This window comes from Aythya ferina, assembly GCF_964211825.1.
Source record: "Aythya ferina genome assembly, chromosome: Z".
In the NCBI taxonomy this organism is placed as follows: Eukaryota; Metazoa; Chordata; class Aves; order Anseriformes; family Anatidae; genus Aythya; species Aythya ferina.
In genome coordinates this window covers 13,544,641-13,566,439 of record NC_140299.1, presented here as the reverse complement: position 1 = coordinate 13,566,439, position 21,799 = coordinate 13,544,641, and the positions used below count along the sequence as shown (strand labels likewise).

The following is a 21,799-nucleotide window of genomic DNA, read 5'->3' as shown; positions in this document are numbered from 1 at the left end:
GCCTGAGCCTCAGCAGACACGTCCAAGCAGTGTACAGAATATTTAAGCACCTGTGCCAATGCCTTTTTCAGCATGAGCCAGAGCATATGGATGCCCCCATTTGTAAGAAGCCAGACAGTGATGGCCAGGCCCAGAGGAAGGGATGTACCTGAATTAAGTATCCACTTCTGTCATGTTAGCTGCAGAGACAAGCAGGAGGGTATTTTTAACAGAAGACACTTCCTCTGTGGGTCTGGCAAAGCTCAAGGCTGGTGACCTTCCAGGCACAGTGCAAAGCCCATCTGTTTCCCCAGGAGATGAAGGGTATTTAAGTGATGCAGGTGAGGACACTTTGTTTGATTCTTTGGGACAGTTCGTTACTTTTGTTATTACTAAACTTGATATGTGAAAACTTTTGTTTTCAGGTAAAGTGCTTATGACACTTTGAAAGATTTGATATAGAAAAAAAAGAAAACAACAACAACAACAAAAAAAACCCACAACCGTGTTAGTGAAATTACTATAACCTGTGTCTGTAATTAAGAAAAGCAACAACAGCTTGGTTTATTACATCATTTCCTTCTATTAAAAAAAATGAAAACAAACCACAAATAAATGAGAAACTTTGGGGAAACTTGCCCTCTCTTTCCTCTGTGGAAATGGATCAATGTAACGTAAACCAAGCATGCATTTTTTTTTACTAGGTAAGGGGGTAAAGTCTGATAATCAAGGCCACATGTTGTACTTGCAAGGATCTTGGGAGGTCTGTCACATTAGGTGATAGTCAACAACCCGTCAGAGGAACATTTTAGCAAGCACAGCCAACAATTTCCTATGCTGACCTGAAACAATGAAGTCAGAATTACTACAAATCCAGCCATCTTTGAAACCAAAGTAAGAGAATAACATAATGAGATAAGCCCCAGCAGGAAGAATGCCTGGGTATCATGGACCCAGTGTCTGCAGGACTCACCGCTGTCACAGCCTGCCTGGAAAAGCTGCGAGGGACTGCACCATGCAACACAAATTCTGAAGGTGCATTGCATTTGAGGTAATGCTGGGAATTTTCAGTTAAAATAAGCATCAGAAGATTACTTATTATTTTAAACAAGCAAAACATCCAGGACACACAAAGGTATCGCAACAAAATTTTAAAATCCAAGCACACTAGACACCTGCTCCCCAGCACTGTATAGACAAAGTGTAGTACAAAGGACCCAGATGTTGTGAGGACTTCTGACAGCTCCCTAAGATATTTCAGGTATTTCTGAGGAATACCCAGACAGTCAGAAAATAGCACCAAATATGTGTGGCATGTTCCACTGCTTACACGGGAAGAGGAGCCACAGTAATAATGAGGGTAGTAATTCCTACAACAGGCACCCTGAAGAGGGAAGATGCTCCAATTTCAGACATGCTGACGCCGGTCTGACACCTTTCCAACCACAGTAGGTGAGTAAGAGCTATCTGCTGGCACTTTGAGAGATTCAGCCATCTGCTGTCATCTGAGATCCATTATGGTACATGAGGCATCCCCAGAGGACTGCAGGTGTCTGGGAGAGGTTTAGGAGGTACATGCCTTGTGTTGTGACAGCCAAAAAACAGCCAGTATAATCCAGAGGATCTCAAATACACCAAATGTCATTATCTGAGCAACACAACTGAATGATTAGATAGGCCAAAGAAGACAGCAATTGCCCTTCTGGCTACTAGATGGGGAAAGATATTTTAGTACCTGAAGAAAATATGAACTAGGAGTCAGTTTTACCTGATTATTCTTGAACCGAACGTGCATTTTTCTGTCAAATTAAACTTTTCAGCTGTATAAATCACATTAGGTTTTTGTTTGTTTGTTTTGAGGGAAAAATAAATGACCAGTCTATGCACTGCTTTAGTCAAGAACATTTTTTCAGAGCAAAAGTTTAGCTTTCCTACTAATATATAATGTACTCCTGTGTCTGGTTAACATCAAACCACTTTCTTATACAGACGTCACATACTAAAGCCAAATGAGAGCTTTATAATTTATACTTCCTGAAAGCTGCAGAACTTATTTCTAAGGGCATGCATGCTTTGCCACCTTTGAACACTACTTCTTGCTCTGCAAAAAGAAGGCTGTTGTGAAGAGAGTTACCCAGAAAAAGTTAAAACCAGCTTTCAGGCATGCTGGCTGTTTTGAAGCCTATTTGTAAAGTCTGTCCTGAAAACCAACACTAGACTGGGAAAGCAACCAGATTTGCATTCTCTAAAGGGCCCAGGATTTGCTGAAGTAGTTCTGAATTTAAGTGGCCAGGTGTAGGGCTGGATGCAGGTGTAGGCAGGCCCTCAAGTATCCAGTTGCAGGGCTGGGTGCAGCGCCTCAGGGACACGCAGCATCCCTGGGATGTGGGAGCTCTGTCTGTTCATGAAGGTCTTCTCCAAGCACTGCCAGCTCTGTGGTGCACGCAACCAACCTTTTGGTCACTGATTCATCCATGCACCTACCACAGACCAGCAAACAGTTTCTGAGCCTGTTCACGGAGCTGTGCAACTACAGCATGGTAGTTCTTCAGATCTGATCCAGACACACGAGTCAAGCTCATGCCCAGTAGGAACCTCTCCAGAAATCAGCATTTATATACAGTAGGTGTGAGTCTGACTCAAAGCCCTGCTGACAAAAATCCTTGGCTTAAAGCCATCTTGACTGGTTTCTGCAGAACGGGCAGTTTCCAATTTTCAAACTTGCAAAGTGCCTTTCCAAGAGCACTACAGTAATAAGTGCAGTACAATGACTATTCCACGCTTATTAGCTTTATCTTTTCTGACCAAAGAATGCAGACACTCACATCCAGATGTAAACAGGATACTAAAGAGCACATAAGTGTGCTTAAGGTGGAGGGAGCTGAACCTTGAGGATCTGAAACCAAGAAATCCCACAACACACTGCACCTTCATCATTTTTATAAACATTTGCTTCAGAAGTTAAACTTAGAGTTCAGCTGCCACAATAAACTTCATGCAAATCATTCAAGGGATTCAAAACATGGCAGAGGGGAAAAGCAAATGAAAGCTGACTTAAAGGGTCAATGAAGACAAGGGATTTCAATATAGGGAGGCAATCTAGATATAAATTGTGGTTAAATTGATCATTAAAGATGCAGTCCACATTTTTGCAGTATGCAAATTGTTCTTGCTGAGTTCACAATCCCACCTGAATATCAGCTGCTCATTTTCTACTGGTTACTTAAAAATGATTTGCAACTGGGTGTACAGGTGAGAAAAGAAAAAAGCCAGTCTTGTAGCTCCTTTTTAGAGTTCATCAATGTGATAAAACTATACCCTGGCATTTTCTTGCCTGGTGTTCTATCCCCTGTAAATGCCTTCAAAACTGGGGCTTACAGTACTGAAGCCATAAAAAGCTGTAGCTGCTATAAAAAAAAAAAAAAAAAAAAAAAAAGTTTAGTGCTTTAAGGATATAATCCTGTTAGTCCACATTACCTAACATCTTCATAGCCTCCTGTATGGACTCTGCTTTGCCATACTGGTCCTGGATGTGCTCTGTGTCAGTTTGGTTAGGATGCCCACACACACAGCTACAGCTCAAGGGGAGATGATGAGCAACAGTATCTACAAATCAGCCCACAGAGATACAATCCCTGGCAAAGGATTATACCCTAAGAAGGCCATCAGGAATGTGCACGGGACCTACTCCTTGCTGCAATGTGCATGGTCTGCATGGCTGCACAAATGTAAGTGCAAATTTTGAATGCACTTCCACTTAATATTTTCCTACATGGCTTCTGATAAAAAAGGGATGGTTACCTGTTATATCATTATTTTCATGGTTATTCTTAGCAGTATAACAGCCTAACTACTCAGAAAACACAATAGATTTACTTTGGTCAGAGTTGTTTAAATTACACATGTACTATATATAGTTCAAAGAACAGAATAAAAAAGATGAACAATAGACTTGTTTTACTCGTTTCTCCCCGTGGTATTCACTTGTAAGTTCTGCATGAAGACGGCACAGAAGTCAGTAAGCGGAGATCCAAAAATATCTAGCAGTGACCTCCAGAACAGAGAAACAGCATGAAAACTTTACAAATCTTTGCTTGCAGCTCAATATTCACAGGATGCTGCAAGCGCTGTGGGCAGGAACAACACCAGGTGTTGGACCAGGGGTGCATGTACACCCTTGACTTGGAGAAGCAATCTTTCCCCAGCTGTCCACTACAGGCTTCCCCCAATATAGAGCTATAATTAGAAAATGATGTCTTTACTCACTGAATGTTCGGACAACATCACTTGGTGCACTGGAGGGGCTGGATCCATAGGAGTTTGCTGCTCGGACGGCAAACTGATACTTGGTATTTGGGAGAAGTCCCTTGAGAACCATGGACTCCATCTGGATCTGCTCTCTTATTACAGTCCAATTGCTGTCAAGGTCTGGCCTTCAGGATTAAAATAGAAAATAAATAAATGAGTAAAATAAAATAAAAATAAAAATAATAATAAAAAAAAAAAAAAGAAAGACCATAAATAATTAAGGCTAGCTGTAGAAATTCATTGCCTTTAAACTTTCCAGGGAAATACACCAAATATATGAGGTATAAGCTTGCTAAATCTTGACTGAAATCCTTCGTTCTTAAGGGGCCAGACTGTGCAACCACAAAAGCCTGTGAGATGGAAACACTGCACTACATGGTGATACAAAAACAATGTTCTGATTTTGCTTATAAAGCCAAGAACATGTTTTAGAGGACAGTTTGAAAATCAAGTTCTGTTTGTCTGTTTTTATGGATTTGGGGTTCACAGTCTTCGCGTGGTGTTACATCACCACCAGTTCCCCATCTCCTCTTTGGCTGTGTAATGCAATACTTTGAAATAAAGGGAAAGATTCTGATTTATTCCTAAAAGCTTGTGCTCTAATACCACTGAGTCCCTTCAAACGTACACAAGCGCACTAACAGGATGGGAATCTAGCATTTGATTTCCCAGGCACCTAGGTTAATGTACCCACACTGGAAAATCTGGATCTAGACCCTTCTCCCCAGAAATGAGAAAAATACTGAATAATAATGCAGATAAACTAATTAATTAAATAATTAATCCCATAGCCTTTGGGCTATGCCTACTTATATGTTGATCCATACTGGAAGCCAGCTGCCGATAAATGCCACTACCATTCAGCTGACATCAGTACAACCATTCACATGGCAGTTTCATCTCAACACCAACATAAGAAAACTAGAAATGCTTAAGTTCAGCTGCAGAGGAATATGTGAAAGGGAAAGGCTACTTCAAATACTTTGAGAGAGCATCCTGATGCTTTCACACCATTTCTGCTCTCACTAGAAGTGGTCTCATCAAGGAGGAATATGGAATGAGAAGGTAAATGAATGTAAACAAAATCAAAAGGTAAACATTAAATCCAGGCCACCCAAAATATTCGAATTGAAGCTTATGATAGTAAAAAAAGGGATATAAATGACCTTTCAGAGAAAATTATTCCAGTGTCCTTTTCTAAGATAGGCTTGTGGTATTTATTACAGGAAATAACCTCAAAATGCTCCCTGATGCTACTGATGTTTACATAGGACTAGCTGCAAATGACTTCAACAGTCTTCCAACAAAAATTATAGCACAGGGCAGGCATTTTGTATTTGTTTATTTGCAGCTGGAAGGAAACACCAAAGTTAATGTATGTTTTCTTTCATCAGTCAATACAGGATTTATTGATCACAGAGGTTTCATTTCTTTGTGCCAGCACAGCAAATGCACTGACAAAGCTGTATCTCCCAGCTGCCTGGCTTCTACGCAATGGCACACAGGATGCGAATATTGTATTGTCTCACTAAAAATAAAATCAGACAAAAGAACAAGATGCAATGACAGCTAAACAGACCATCTTCAGTCACCTTCTATCACCGTTTCCTGGTAGACAGGAGGGCATTTATTTTGTCTGCTTTTTCATTGTTCCCCTCCCAACTTTTTGATGCCCAAAAAAGTAAAATTTTAAGTGTTTTCCAAATGAAAGCTGTTAACTTTGCTTCCATCCACATGCTTGCTTAGCACCATGTTCTCAGTTTTCCTACACACATCTTTTTTTTGTCTCTAATTACAATCCAAAGAATTCCTACTCATTCAAAATGGCCTTACAGTGGCTTTGCTACAGAGCGTGTCAGCATTAATGCCCAACATTGAGGGACGCAAAGGAGGCATTACTCCCTGCAGAGATTTAGGAGAAAGCATCGCGACTCCACAAACCACAGGCTAGTCTTCAATTTCACCGCCTCTCACAAGACTTCCTTCTACAGAAATGAGTAACAGAGGAAACGTCTGTGAATGTGTAAGTGTCTGCAGCTGAAGGAGAGGGAAAAAGAGATTTATCGCTTGACCTTTGCTATTTCTCCAGAACGTTCCCTGTGTGAACAAATCGGTACAAGACGATAAAATGGCAAACAGATGGGGAGAGGAACACAATGAACTCAGCTGGTGAATATGCTCGGGGCAGCCAACTCCTGTGTTTCCTAAGCTCAGAATTTTGTTAAATTTCACTTCATGTCAACCTTTACACTAGAAGGCTCATTTTGATGCCACTTTTCTCATCTTCTCACAGAATCACCTTCCCTGGACCAAGTACAGGTTTGCCTCCAGCTGGGACTCTGCAGAGCTGCTCCAGAGGATGTCTCTGAGCACAAGGCATTTTCTGCTGCAGAAGTCACAGCTGTGCATCTCCATGCAGAAGTGCTATGCAGTAAGAATCTGAACAGAGACAGAGTCAGAGTGTTTTTAAAATAATAAACATAGAGGTAAAGTTGATAGGACTGAACAGATAAAAACCAAGAGTAGAATTCTGCCCCAAATCTGCCCCAAACATTTGGATTATTGCTTTATGTTGTGATCTGGGGAATCATTCAGCTCAAGAAGGGAAATCTTTCTGATGTGGATTACAACAATTTTACACTCTCTTGAACTTCCTTTTAAAAATCACGTAGAAATGATTTAAGAATAAAGCACCTGCTAATAATCAATTTTTAAAAGGTATTTGATTGCTCTTTTGTGTGCTATTTTTTGTTCATCTAAGTTCAGCTCTGCAAAATACTTTTTAAGATATGCCTACAAATAATAAATACAGTGACAAGTACTTATTTGGTGTGGAAAATGCTGGATGTAGAAAATAATGCACTATAGGATATTATTTTTAGTTACTATTACTGTTTAGCTTTATTTTGATGCTTTTTACAAAATATCCCAACCAATATACTAGGTCAACAGAAGAAAAGTAAACTATCTTCTAAACATATTCCTTTGTTAAATCTTATACTGATGGTAACATTTTTTAAATATATCCTTCTTAATTTCTGTATCTAACTCTCCTCTTTCTTCCTTAATTAACTTTTCAGGGATTTAACCCTTCCAAACAGTGATGTAAGTGTTGAAATAGATATATCTGTTCTATGAATTCATCAGGAAAGCTGTATAAAAGGTGTGTGTGGTAGTTTTTGTTTGTTTGTTTGTTTGTTTGGATTTTTTTTTTTTGGGGGGGGGGGCGGGTGAGGTCTTTAGGAGGTGTCTTCACCATTTGAACTGTTGTTTAGGGTTCGTTACAAATGAAAGCAACCATTGAACCACTACCAGCATTCATGGTCTGAAAGTTCACAGCTGACTTACTAGAAAATTACAATTCCTGCCATACATGAAAATGTAACTTTTCTTTGTTCAGCTTTCTTCCAGCTCTGGGATGAAAACTGGTACATTCAAATGATTTCTACTGGGAAAGAGACAAACTTTCCTTTAGATGGTTTGACCACATTTCAGCATGAGATATTCAAATATGACTGATTCAGCACAGCACCAGTGACAGATAGCTCAACGCAAAACGGATTCAAGGATAAACCTTTTTTGGAGGGCAGACTTGAAACTAATCAAGAAATCTGCCCATGCCACTATGCTGAGTCTCCTCCATCCTAACATCAAAATACTGATAAATCTCCCCAGTTTTATCGGCAGAAGCTGCCTAGTTCATGGCAACAGAAGGCTCATGTCACTACTGAGACGTTGAAAAGTTTTTCATACATGTCAAGACTAACAATGAAAGCCATTGACTCTATCAGCAGATAGAAAGCAAGCTACTCCTTTTAAGAGACAGGCTGCTGAAACACTTGTGGTTCTGTAGAAGACAATAAAAAATTGAATAAATTTGTCCCCAAGCTTAAAAGACTGGTAGGCATTAAATAGGTTAGACATCTGGGTATTCCGGTGAAAATACCTAGGGCATTTTTGAGAAGGTGTTTTTTAAATTTATATATATATATATATATATATATATATATATATATATATAATATATTATATATTATATATAATATCTTGCAGATAAAAACCTAAACTAAAGTCCAGGATGTTATAGGGACTTCCATATGAATGCTGTTTGCCATAAAATATCTCTCAGCATAAACCAATAGACGATTTACTTTGTGTCTGCAAGCTTCCAAAGACATCGTGAGTTATTTTAAGTTCAACTTGTTTTTTATAGATTCTGTATGAACTGTGCTGATAGCAGTGAGACCTACACTCATCATCCTGATTTTATGCACTTAATCAAACTGAGCGTGCAGAGCCTGAGTTATCTCAGCCCACCATATATCTGACATCATCCATGGCGCTCCACTGCCTACGGCAAACCAAGTGCTCCCAAGAACTCCCAAGGGAATCCTTGTTAGAGCCTAAGTAAGGGCCCAAATTCAGCCCTTGAGCAGAAGGAGACAGCAGGTTAGCTCTGGTTCTGATGACAATCTGGTATGTGCAAACAATTAATGTACTGAATGAATGTGAGGTTCTAATCCCTGATATCACAGTTGAAAAAATAAAAGTGTTTTTCCCTCATCTCAGTCTCCCAGCATGTTTTTTTTTCCTAGGGTAAAAGTAATAAAACTTAGTTCTAAGGGGAACAAAATGATTCAATGTCATGGTTTCTAGAGGTTTGTGCTGTACCCAAGAGAAATCACAGATTTGCATAAGACAGTTATTAATTTTGCAAAAGCTCAGTATCAGAATTGTATTTCTTTGACATAAGAGGACTTATTTCTGAATTAGGTTGCACAGTTTTGTTTTGGTTTCACATTGGTTTAATTTCAATAGCTTTATCTTGTGTTAATACACTTCATAGTAATTAAAGCTATACGCAGCAAAAGACAATGAAGCTTAAAGTTAAATCTTTACCTCTAACTGCCATTAGGGCTTATGGCTCATTGAACTTTCTCCAAATATATACTCAAGCTTCCAAGTCTAAGAGAGTATAATCCCAAATTTAACAAATATACTTCAAGATTAGCTTTAAATCTCAAACTAAACAGTGTAATCAAAACATTGTGCTGTTAGCAAATTCTTTCCCAAAGTCTAAAAACAACGAAACACTGAAATTTCAATTACTCATATCTCTGGACTTAAACAGTGAAGGCACCTTTCTACTCTCTGGTTGAAAAAAGGTGCGCTTCTGACATGCCAGGTGGAAATGACAATGCCCACTTCTTCCATTAGCAGGCCCCTGGTGCCAAGAAGACGTGTACGTAAACCTGCAGGCTCCATTTTCTAGCAACAGCACAGAAACAACAGATGTGCAGTCAATCAGAACCCAACAATATCCCTTTCCTATCCACTGAGTAAATGAAAGTTAAGAGGTGGGGAGAAGAGATAAATACTCAGATAATGATTATGCTGGAAAAATAGATATTGAAGAAATTGCATGATAATTCTACAGCAGAGTTTACATTATGGCCATAATAAATCTTCAGCCCTCGTGTCCTGCCTCCCAGCACAGTGAACATTGAATGGCTTCCCACTAAATATGGGGCATTTCAATTCAAACACAAAGTGCAACGTAAGTTCACAAGCAGACTTTCAGCCTGGGAATTCTTTTCATTATATCAATATCTCCTAGACCATAATCGTACTTTAAGCACTGAAAACCAACAGTTCTTTCTGTCTGTTTTTACAACAACTAATCTTTTTAAAAATGGATGTGTTTTTCTGAAGAGTGACTTTTTGACTTCTACAGCTCAGAGTAGTTAAAGAAGCAATTCTCTCTTCTTATCAAGCAACCTCACCTAAAACCTGTCACCATGTGTTCACCCAAAGGATTAAACTTCCCAAAGCTGAATTTTGCACTCACAGTGATGGTAAACAGAGGGGTAAGCACATCAAAATAAATAGCTTTGTATGCAAATATTAGCTTCTACGTGCATATGAACAGCCAGGTACAAATATGTCTTTGAGCATCCAGATACAATCACCTGCTCCTGACCCTTTATACATATATGTATCTTATAAAAGCAACTTGCCTGGCAACTTTTCACCGTTTACGTCTATTACTGCAAAATTTAAAGGGTTCAACATAAAAGCAAAACCAAACCCAAACAACACAAAACATCCATAATTCAAAAGAAAGGTCAGTACTTCATGGACACTTCATCAGCATTGGAATAAAACAACAAGTCTGAGTCCTGCAAATTCAAGACTCAAAATGCTTTTGTCAGTTAAAACCACCCAACATACTGAGTTTGCAGTCCCTGGATTTTTCCCTATATCAGCCAAGGGCACATCTGCTCAGGGGGACTGCTCTGCCATAGACCCTTTTCTCACTGCATGATTCAACAGAGGTTGATGACAGGAGAAACTTAAAACTTTATTTATCCACGCTTTTTTTAGAGGGAACAGATTAAACTAGGCATTTTTTTCTTCAATCAGAAGGCAGGACTTACTGGTGATTTTACGTCAGTTTTGATTATTCCTTTGTCTTTAAATTTTCATGGTAATTCAACACACATTGAGAGCAAAACCTAGCGTACTGTATACTGTAAGTAAATAAATAATGAGAAGAAGCTATACCCAGTACAATAGCACAACTTAGAAAAAAGCAAAATGTAGTACACCAACACTGAAGTTCAGTTATCCACCGGAAAACTTGCCTGATAAACTCCACTACGTAGTACTGGATGGGTGAGCTTCCTTCACTGGCTCCAGGTTTCCAGGATAATGCAACTTCTGAATCAGAGACGACAACGATCTGGGGCTGATAGGGTGGTGCAGGGGGCATGCAGTTATCTATGCCAGAAGAAACAAAACAGCATTAGAGGTACAGATTGTCTAATAGACACAGAAACCCAACATTCACAAACTTAGGAATCAAATCTATAGGCTTCTTCCTTCCCCTGCTGCCCCTCTAGAGCCCCACACTTGTAGAAAAATAATAATATTAATAAAATATTGCAGTTCCACACGTGACAGGGATTTATGTGTGCATGTCCTGTTGTTTTACAGAAGTGATACATGCTGGGGTAAAAATAAAGGGTTTTTTTCAAATGGTCTAGCAGAAATTTATAAAAGATTCATAAGGCATCCCAACTATCAGATGGCCACTTTCCTTTTAAAACATTGATAATGACAGGATCACATAGGTTGGAAAAAAGCTTCAAGGTCATCACGTCCAACCATCAGCTTGACCTACTGAGTCGCATCACCAAACCATGTCCCTCAGTGCCATGTCTACACAACTCTTCAATACTTCCAGGGATGAGGACATATTTTTGATCACTGCTATCACAGATATATCTTGCCCTCTGCTCATCCATGGCTTTGGGCAAATTGAGGTTATAACATGGTCTGTATTTTTCTGCCAGTGTTGTGAAAAAACTGCACTGGTCCTGCCCTGCCAGCTTTGCAAAAGAAAGCCATGTAGAGAGGGTTTACCTTGTGATAAGGTTGTCACATCTCTTGGCATGCTGGGCCGTCCTTTACCTGACCAGCCATAGGCGCCAACGCTAACACGATGTGGGGTGCCGGGCTTCAAATCCCCGATAACAACTTCCTACCAGAGCCAGGAAAAAAAAAAAAAAAAAAAAAAAAAAAAAAAAAAATAGACAAAAAGCATTGTGAAAGCTCTTCCCCACACAACTGTGAGCAGCACTGTGATCTGACATGGTATTTTCCATTCAGCCTCCTGGGAAGATTGTCCCCCTTCCCAGCTCAGCTCAGAAACAAGCACCACAAACACCACCACGTGCTTCCTCGCAAGCTGCAGCTCCCCAGGGGAATCCATGGGGCTGACCTGGACCCATTTCTCCGCATAATTCACAAGGTTAAAGAGATTTTGCATTCTCTGTCATGCTTTTGCTGATGGAGTTGAAGTCACGTACTGTTCCCTCCGTTGAGCCAATTGCTGGGCTTTGTAATCAGTGTAATTGGGTGGGTTTTTTTGTTCTTTTCTTTTAAATGCATGGACCATAGGAGCTTCTGAAAATGAAGCAGCTTGCAGCCGTGTGATCTGAGGATCTTTAATTTCTCATAAAGCAGAGACAAATCCCATTACCACTCATGATATTCCTAGCCTGCAATTCTCTTCATGCTACCAGCCTTGACCTGAAGCAACCACTTCCTTTACTTGTCCTTCTGCCATAAACATGGAAAGATTAACACACAGCCAACTACTGTAAGGAAGGCAATGCTAACCTCCACATGAAGAGCTTGTTCTGCAGAATATTTTTCAGAGGAGCCTGCTCAAGTCTTGCAGAAATAGCAAATGTTGCCAAAAAAAATAAATTTCATTAGTGACTGTTTGACTTACATTTCAGTGACAATTTCATTAGTGACTGTTTGATCAGCTTCAGATGTTTAGATTTGGCCTTTAATGGAGCATGAGCACATGTGTATAAAAAAACAGACTTCTTTACCTGTAATCTCTCTACAGATAAAAATCCTAGTTTTATTATTTCTGACAGCTAAAGCAAGTAAACAGAAATACCAGGTTCTATGCCACAGATTGCTATGGTGTGAAAAAATGCATTTATAGAAAATTGTTGCACAGAGATCTTTTTATTTGGTTGTTTTTTTGTTCTTTGATATTAAAAACATTACTCACAGTGCATGTGAAAATGAAGAGGTCTCCTTTCTCTTCAAGCTGGAACAGAGTCTAAACCTGTGTTTCCAGTTGCAGTAAAATAGTAAACAATCCTAAAATTTTATTATCTGCTAAACATTCTTATGACAATTTTTTGGACAAACTCTCCCTTTCTGTTCTTTGGGGAACATATTTCATTACTATAACATCATTTAGCAACACCCTGCCATCTGTCATTTCTCTATTCCACGGTTTTGGAGCTCTGTCACTGATTTCCTATTAACATGGGCTGCCTGACCATTATCCTGTTTTTCCATCCTTCACCCTCTATCTGCTTCAATGATTTGGATTCATCTGAGAGAGATGATAACAGTACTGAAAAAGTAACTGCCCAGAAAGAGGCAGCAAGAACACTCAAACCAAAATATTTATCTGCTTTTTTTCAGTCTCATATTTGAGGTAACTGAGGTCTTTCAAAACATGATCTGAAATGACGGCTGCTGAAAACCCAGCACCTCTCCTATTGACAATACTGATGATCCTGCTCCTGCCACTCCACCTGCCATGCCACATACACTGTACATCTGTGTTTGAATTGTGTGCATTTGTTTCTGCAAGCATCCCTCTTTATTACACTAATTCTTCTAAGAAAAATCTTTCATCATGTGTCTGACTGTCTGATTGCTTTCACACTTGGCTATCAACTTGGCCTCAGCAAACAATATGGTATTGATGTATTTGCCTCGTAACTATTACCTCTCAACTCAAGACTACACCAAACTAAAACAGAATGAACCTCATTGACTGCAAAGCCAATCAAAATTGAAGTGCTATTGAGATACATAAGTTCAACACGTTTATCCTCAAAACCTCAGTAAAATGCTCTCTTGCCTAACACATGCTGGTGTCTACCTGCCCCTTTCTTCCAGCAACATCTTCTCTGTGAACATAGTTTTTTGATATACAGAGGCTGTCTTTGAGATAAAGTATCCTGTAAGCTTCTAAAATCAAGATATTAATGAGTGGGTAAAGGTCTAAGACATCATCAAGCTACCTTGACCTGTGGCAATCTGAGGGTATTTCCAGATCACACCAGGGCAGTTTCACATGAGATTTTGGAGAAGAAACATATCCCTTGTTACCCCACTGTCCAGGGGCCTGAGCATCCACTTCCTATCTCTTCTGCTTGTATTTATGACAAGGGTCTTAAAACCAAGTTTTTGGCATCTCTGGGGAGACAGCAGCACTATAGATAAGGTTTAGGTGATATAGGTGCTATATTGAAGCTTTACTAGCAAAAAATGCAATTTCTTGTCTTACATGACACCCTTGCTAAAACCCTGCAAAATGACATTTGGTATTCTCATTACAAATCTCACATTCTTGAACAGGATGAAGCAATGTGATATTTTTTCTGCAGCACGGGAACCAGGTGTAGGCAGGAACTATGCACCCCTCCCTGCCTTGTTGCGCAGCCTGTGCTCCCTCCAGCTGTGCTGAAACTTTTTGTGAGGCTGTGCGGTAAGCCGCCTCACAGAAACCTGGTTTGCAAGACATTTTCCAGGGAACCCATTTTCCATTTTGTTTTGTTTTAATAAAAATAATAATATTATTAATAAAAACCCACAACCACAAACATAAAGCATCTGGATTACAACACAGGTGTAGAAGAAGCAGAGCTGTTTGTGATGCCACTTGAATCCCTAACTACTTGTTCCCTGGTCTCAGCTGGTCACTTTCCATTTTGTATGTGTGTTTGGTGATCTGATAGGGAGCTTGTTGTTTGCTACGGCTCTGTGCCAGACCTAAAACCTCCCACTTTTTAACTTCACAAATTTTTCTTGCCTTTTTTTTTTTTTTCCTTTTTGTGTGTGTGTGTGTGTGTTTGTGTATATATATTTGTGCTGAACTACACAAATATTTGCAGAGTAGGACAAGAGCCTTAGTAAACGGTACTGCTTCTGTGTTTCTCCAGGCTGCTCTCATGTATGTGTACTATATTAAAATATGATGTAATACAAATACGAGACACCATCCACTTCACTAACGCCCAGGCACATGCGCACACACATGCACAGGAACAGGGCATCTCACTATGACAGCCTCGCAGGTTCCAGAGAAGCTTCTGAGAAAGCAGCGGGGTCGTACCCACACCGGCAGAGGAGGCTTACTGATGGAAACACAAATTATGCAGACTTAACCACAAAGCTATTGCAGATTTCTGTTGTGTTTGGTATGAATATAACAGAAAGCATTTCAGCAAGAACACCACTTCCTGAGGATTAATGACAGCTGGGAGCTGATTAATTCCAGTCAGTCATACTTCTCCACATGTTCTCCTCACAAGTGTTATTTTTATCAAGCAGAAAAAAGAGCCCGGCGTGGAACCTCATCTCCAAAATGCCATAATCCAAACTCTTCTCTGCTGGGATTGAACCAGACAGTCCTGTTTCAAGCACATCCTGAGGTATTGTCTGGTCATCAGCCTCTTACAGACCAAACCTCTGCTAGTTCTGATAGTGAAAGCTTTGCTGGATCCACCAGCATTTCTCCGTTTTTCAAATATCTCAGGAAAAAAAAAAAAGAAAAAAAAAAAAAAAAAACTGCAAGAGGTTGTTGATGAAGGATTTCAGTTAAACACCAAAATCACTGCCCGTACCCTACCCCAAGGCAAGCACCTCCTGGTTGCTTCCTCCTTCACAATAAACCCGGTCTGTTGACTGCTCACAGGAAGCAAAATGGACAGGGCTGGAAATAATTAATGTGAATAATTCTGCAGCTGCAAACCCATTTCAGACCTATTTTACAAGAGCTTTTGGTCTCCCACTCCCTCCTGCTGGGCACCGGCATTGCTGTTCTCTCCCCATGCTCCTCCTCATCTCCTCCCACCAGAGGAGCTCAGACTTTTTCCTCCCCATCTCATCTCCCACTGCCAGGCTGCTTTGCTCTTTCCCATCACCCTGAGTCTGTCTACCCAACTGTGCCTGTCTCCTCTAAGTCTTCACCTGAATATAGCTCACTTCTTCTGCTCAAGCCATCCATAAACACTTTTGGAGACTAGCAGAAAAGTTTACCCATCTCTCAAACGGGAGCTGCTTCACCCAGAAGTGTCCCCTCTCTTTACCTCTGGATTTTGAGCCTTATCCACTATTTGTCACATTCTGACTACAAAAGATCATGTCTAAGTGCTAAGTAGAATCAACATTGGAGATCAATAGGGAGACGTTTTGGCGTGTGAATCTGTGGAAAGCCCAGATCAGAAAAGTTCAGCCTTATTTTAAATCACAGCTGTGACCGAACCTCGTGTGAAGCAATACTTACAAAAATTGCTTGTCCTTCAAGCTGACCCTGGCAAAAAGAGAAATAGGACTTGTTAATGAAGTAACATACTAAAAAGTGATGGTAAATACAGATAAATAATGGGTCAGTGAAGAAAAACAAGGCTAATGCTGCATCATACTGTATTCTTTGAGACTGTTATTAATCTCTATGAGTACAAGGATGAAGACTCTGTTCTCCCAGTAAGAAAGAACTACTGTTGTCAGGACTAAGACAAAACAACAATGTGCTGTTTGATCTTTGTTGGCACTACCAGCAAGAAGGTTTTGTTGTTGGTGGTGGTGTTTTTTTGTTGGTTTTTTTTTTTTGGGGGGGGTGAAAAAAGCAAGTAAGAAATACAGAGATAAAAACCAGAAGGGAGAAAATAGCACATATACAAAGAAATAATATATCACGGCAATGAGATGCTTTCATTCACCATGATCTCAGAAACCTACAGGAGTCAGAACCAAAACTGAGTGACCAAAAATTGCAGGAAATCATAGCATCCCTCTCGCCCATGCTTCCTACAGAGAAGGCTTCTGAGCAGTGCCCAGCATGGGTCAGAAAGTACCAGAGAATGCACATCATTGAACAGCAGAAGGGAAGGCTCAGGAAAGAGAGGTGAGAAAATAAAGAAGAAAAATGCTGAGCAGAAGATAAAGGAGAAAAAAAAAATCAAATTGTGAAGAAGGATCACAAAATAAAGATCGCAGAAACCTGCAATGCTCTGTGTGCACACATCAGTTTTTGATTCCTGTGCTGGAGGCATTACTGTCTTATGGGCAGACTCTGCTCTTTGCAGAGCACAATATGAAAGTGCTCCCTCACAGCACCCACCCCAAGACACTCCTTCACCCTCTGTCCAAGCAGAGGCTGGAAAATCACTGATTCTGCCTTGCTGAACTCAAAGAGCAGGTTCCCCCCACTGACAAGACACCAGTGTGTTTCAAGAACACCCTTTAAGAGCAGACAGTATTAAAACTACTCAGAAGCATCAAGGCATTGCTTTCATCTTGGCACTAATTGCTAAGCAGTGCAGCAGAAGAGGACAGGAGGCATTTGTTCACGAGTGGAGAAGGAAGCTGAGGCTAGACAGAGAAAGGGAAGGAGGAGAGAGAAGGAGAGAGGGAAACAAGCAAAGTAAAAGTGTAAAGGACAGATAAAAGGAAAAACTTAATTAAATGAAAGGGAAAAAATAGGAAGCAATGAGAAAAGTCGGTGCTTGTAAGAATCAAAACAAGAAAAAAAAAAGGAAAAAAAAAAAAAAGAAGAAGCTGAAAGGATCTTCTAAGAATTGGACTTGCACAAATGCAACTAAAACAGCACAATTGAATTTTAAATTCTGTACCTCAGGAGGCCACAATCTGACACAGACACAGACACATAAAACAACCACTAAGCTATTTGTCCTCTTTAATTTATACACTCAACTGTGTCAGGCATCACAATGCACTGATGTTTAGGTTTCTTGCTGTGTATAACAGCAGGGCTGTGCAAATTCCCTTCCATGTGTGGAAGTCATTCATTGAAAATGGACGTTCACAATTAAATGTTCTTTTTTTCAGTAGAAGCCAGAGGTCAGTGTTAGTAAGATGCCAGCAACTTCCCAAAGTTTTATGTGATAAATTAGTCAGACAATGAGGAGCAAAAGTGTATCACAGCTTTCTGCGTGGATTACTGAAAAGCTTTATGACTTCCTTTTTGCTCTATGCCCAGAGCAAATCTGGGGCTTGGATCCTCGGTGTAATTCACAGGCCAGCAGCAACCAGGGAGCTACATTTTCCCACTTGCAAGTTCCGCTTCTGGTGCTCTTACTGCTGATGAAAAGAAACACTCACCATGCCCAGCATATCCAGACTCAGGGGAACATCATGTGAGAGCTGTTTAACTGCTTTGTCACCTTCAACCTCTGAGTAGAAGACCTTGTAAAGAAGATATAATCAAGCCAGTTTAAGGAATACTACAATGCTTCACAATGATTTAAAAACAAGTGCAATGTTATCACATTGTGGACAGCATTTAAGCTTGTGACCCTCTTTTCAAATGCATGAAAAGCTAACACCCTTTAACATTTCCTTCATATTTGTCAGAAATTGTCAGCATGACTAAAAGACAGAATCTTGTGGTGTTTATGCTCATCTGATGTGAAACACAGCCCAGCTTTAAGGGCAGACTTGAGCTGACAACTTGAATTGTGCGTGATTTGGCCGTGATCAGCTTGGTCAGCTGCAGATTTGCGGGACTGGTCTGCACGAGTTTGGCATTTTATTTCATATAAGGAAGACATTATGTGATTATGCCATTATCAAAATTGCTGTATCACAAATGTCTCTCCTCACGTCTGTTGCCGCATACAGAAGACTAATGAACCACAGAGAATTTGATTTCCTATACACAGAGACACTGAAATGCCAGAGGGCCAAAAGCTAACATAAAGTGAAGATGGTTTGGGTATAGCTCAATCAATGCTAGGTTTGTCATTGCTTTAATTACCATACCATGCGTGAGCTCAAGAGTTAAAAATAAGCTGGGGCTTGGATATTTGATCCACTAAATGATCAATGAAAAATACTTAAAATTTGTGATTATATTAATAATACTTATAATAAGTATATAAATATACTTATAATAAGTATAATAATATAATTTGTGACTATAAAGCACTGTAACTACTTTGAAAAATATTATGAATCACAGAAACATCACTTAAACTGGTAGAATTTGCAATATCCCTCTCTTGGAGCGGATACCAAAACTGTTACCAACATTCCTGTATTCCAATATCCATCATCGCAGTGACATGCAGAGTATTACTGCAGCAAGTGCTTCTGTGTACAAGCACTTCCATAACAATAAAAAGAACTCTGCTGTTGGGCTGCATTAGTCATCTACGTGACCATGGAATGAAGGGAGATGTGTACCAAAAAATACCAATTTCTGGGAAGTTGCTCACTCTTCCAGTCTCTTACTGAACATTAATGCTAAAGGTAGTCAGGAGTTTTCTGTTCACACCTTTTAAATAAAACTAAGTTTTAGATTCTGATTTTTGTTGTTGTTGTTGTTGTTTTTGGTAAAGAGGGAAAACAACCCATTCTAGATGATATCCCACATCTTTGATGCTAAGTCCTGTCTAACTTCCATTTGGGGCATGAGTTTCATTGCCACGAAACACCTATTGAAGGGAAACCTAATAAACACCCCTTTTGTCAACAATTAAATGGCAGATTCATGTTCATTGTTTTTCTGTGTGCACACTCAAATGGTACCCAGTTTTGGCTAGTCACTCTGTTATTCCCAATAAAAGGGAATCAGTACAGGCAGTACCCGAGTTTATCACAGGAATGCTCTTTCCCTGTACCTGCTGTGTGGCTAGGAAGGTGAAGAGGCACAGTCTGGAATAGCTAATCCTGCTAAAGAGATTCTTAGGCTGGAGGCACGAATCAAAGGGTCCAAGCTGCCCTGAAATCACCATGCAACTCCCTTCATTTGCACAGCATAGTATCGACCTGCTCTGCTGTATTTTACTGCTTTATCAGCTGCAGAGAGCACTGAGATGCTTGCATGAAAACCACCAAAGAAAAGCAATCTATATCCTCTATAAGCCTTTGGCATCCAACCCCAATTCCCATCATAGCTTGCTTTTAACACACAAGCCACTTGTTTCTTAAAGTTGCAGTTCCGTCAGCTCTATTCTGCCATTCCCTGAACACTTTCTGAATGTCAGCATTATTTTCTGAGAATGGGCTCCCCTGCCTGCTTTGCCATGCTCGTGGACAGGCCCGAGGCCAGGCAGAGCACTAGAGCTCCCTGCTAACAGCATGAGAGATCACTTACTGTATATCCCGTGATGGTGTTTGCATGCTGCTTTGGCATCCTCCATTGCACACTGAAGGCTGTGCAGTTCAGTGAATCCAGAAGTATGTCCAGAGGAGGCCCCAGTCTATCTACTAAAAAGAAAAAAAAAAAAAAAAAAACAGTTGCATATCAGAAGCCATGGGACAGAAAAACACCCTTTTGCTCACATGGCACCTACTACTTGAAGGAGAGATTTGCTGACCTCTTTAAAAAACCATGAGACATGGACCACTACTTGTATTTGCACTGCATGAACCCTCTCCTCCTCCTCCCTGCCCCAAGGCAGCAGTGGGAGGGAGGCCAGGAGAGATGAGAGAGGAGGAAGAGCCCCTTGGTGGTAAGGAGCTGTTAATCAGATCAGGACACCTCATAGACAACTCACCCCCTGCAGCTCCACGTCCAACAGAAATATCCTGGTGTGAGGAAAACCAAATCCAAACCAACCCCTGCCTCATCCACCTTTACAAGACACTGAGAAGCCTCCTGATGACCACCCACCTCTGAAGCCTCAATCCCTTCACAACAGCTATACATGGAAAGGGTAATCGCTGAAGAAGCAAAGTTTAACCCAATGAGAAGAGCACAAAGGACCTGTTCCTGCTGTCCCTCTCTGGTTGCAGGCTATGGTGATGGGTTCTCTGGTCTTGCCATCACTGCCATCACTTTTATCTGGCTATGTTGACCTCACAGTACCACCTCCTTATCTTTCCATTGAACAGGCTGGCCTTTCAGTACAGTGGCTAATTTTCTTGCTTCAAATAAAAAATGTGAGAAGATGAGAAAACCCTGAGTTCCTTGTCTCTGGTATCATGTAGGCAGCTGCATCTGATGTCTGAGAAAGGGGCAGGTGTGGGATCTTGTCTGCTCTGCAGCTGGAGCAAATCTGCAGTGCAATATAAACTTCACTGTGTTACACAGGAGACCGAGATATTCCTCAGGGAGTTCCCGGTTTTCAAATATGTAATGTTTCATTGATGGTATTACCAAAAACCCTTATCAATTAACTGAGGAATATCATTAGTTTATAAAAAGAAAAGCGAGTGTACTTTGTCTAGTAAAATTATGCTGGTTACAAAACGGTCATCCCTCAAAGTGAGAGAGGCTCTGAGAAGAAACTCTTCCATTTCTCATCAGACCTAGGGAGACTGTGCCCAGGGCCTCTCCTATAATTGTTGTGCAGGCATGGGGCTAGCATCAGCCCTCTGTGGGCAAAACAAACAATGAAGGTGCTGCAATGGTGGCATGGGGCTAGCAGCAAAAGCTGATCCCTTGTGGAGAGAGGCAGCATTGGCAAGGGCAGCTCTCCCACCTGAAGGAACGTAGCCACTTGCCACTCCATACAATACATGTCATCATGCAAGGCGGCGACCTCCCAACCAATGCTCCTGTGTGAATCAGTGGGGATCGTACTGGGTGTGACCATGTTTGCATTTTGTGAAAAGAACAGGCAAAAGTTTTTAGCACAAGTTCTCCAAACAGACATCATTTAGTGTCTTGAAAACAAACCCATACAACAAACAGCTGCAACAAAGTACTGATTAAAATGTTTTAACAGCAGCTTCATTTTTTCCTAGACAATGTTTTTATTATATTTATGTTTTTGCATTCTCTTACCTATGAAAATTGTAAATAAAGGCAAAGAAAAAATGTTTTCTTCCCCCCTCGGTCTGACAAACCATCAAGAGCAACCAAGCTACGGTAAAGGTCATTTTTAGATGTGAAGCAAGCCCACATCAGATTTACACTTGTCACTTCCACCAACAT

General features: G+C 40.4%; 1 protein-coding gene across 2 annotated transcripts in view; it reads right to left on the bottom strand.

The window, feature by feature from the left end:
• The window catches only part of EGFLAM (EGF like, fibronectin type III and laminin G domains), a 75,047-nt gene that overhangs the window by 36,967 nt on the left and 16,281 nt on the right, over positions 1 to 21,799 (bottom strand). Inside the window, exons 2-7 of one of the 2 annotated variants that reach the window (XM_084505090.1) lie at positions 20,015 to 20,127; positions 18,019 to 18,102; positions 16,181 to 16,207; positions 11,713 to 11,830; positions 10,932 to 11,067; positions 4,246 to 4,412 (exon numbers count right to left, since the gene is read on the bottom strand). In XM_084505090.1, coding sequence (XP_084361216.1) covers positions 4,246 to 4,412; positions 10,932 to 11,067; positions 11,713 to 11,830; positions 16,181 to 16,207; positions 18,019 to 18,102; positions 20,015 to 20,127 — 645 coding nt within the window. Of the gene's footprint in view, positions 1 to 148; positions 280 to 4,245; positions 4,413 to 10,931; positions 11,068 to 11,712; positions 11,831 to 16,180; positions 16,208 to 18,018; positions 18,103 to 20,014; positions 20,128 to 21,799 lie in introns of those variants that run through there. The other variant, XM_084505091.1, reaches the window with a different exon arrangement.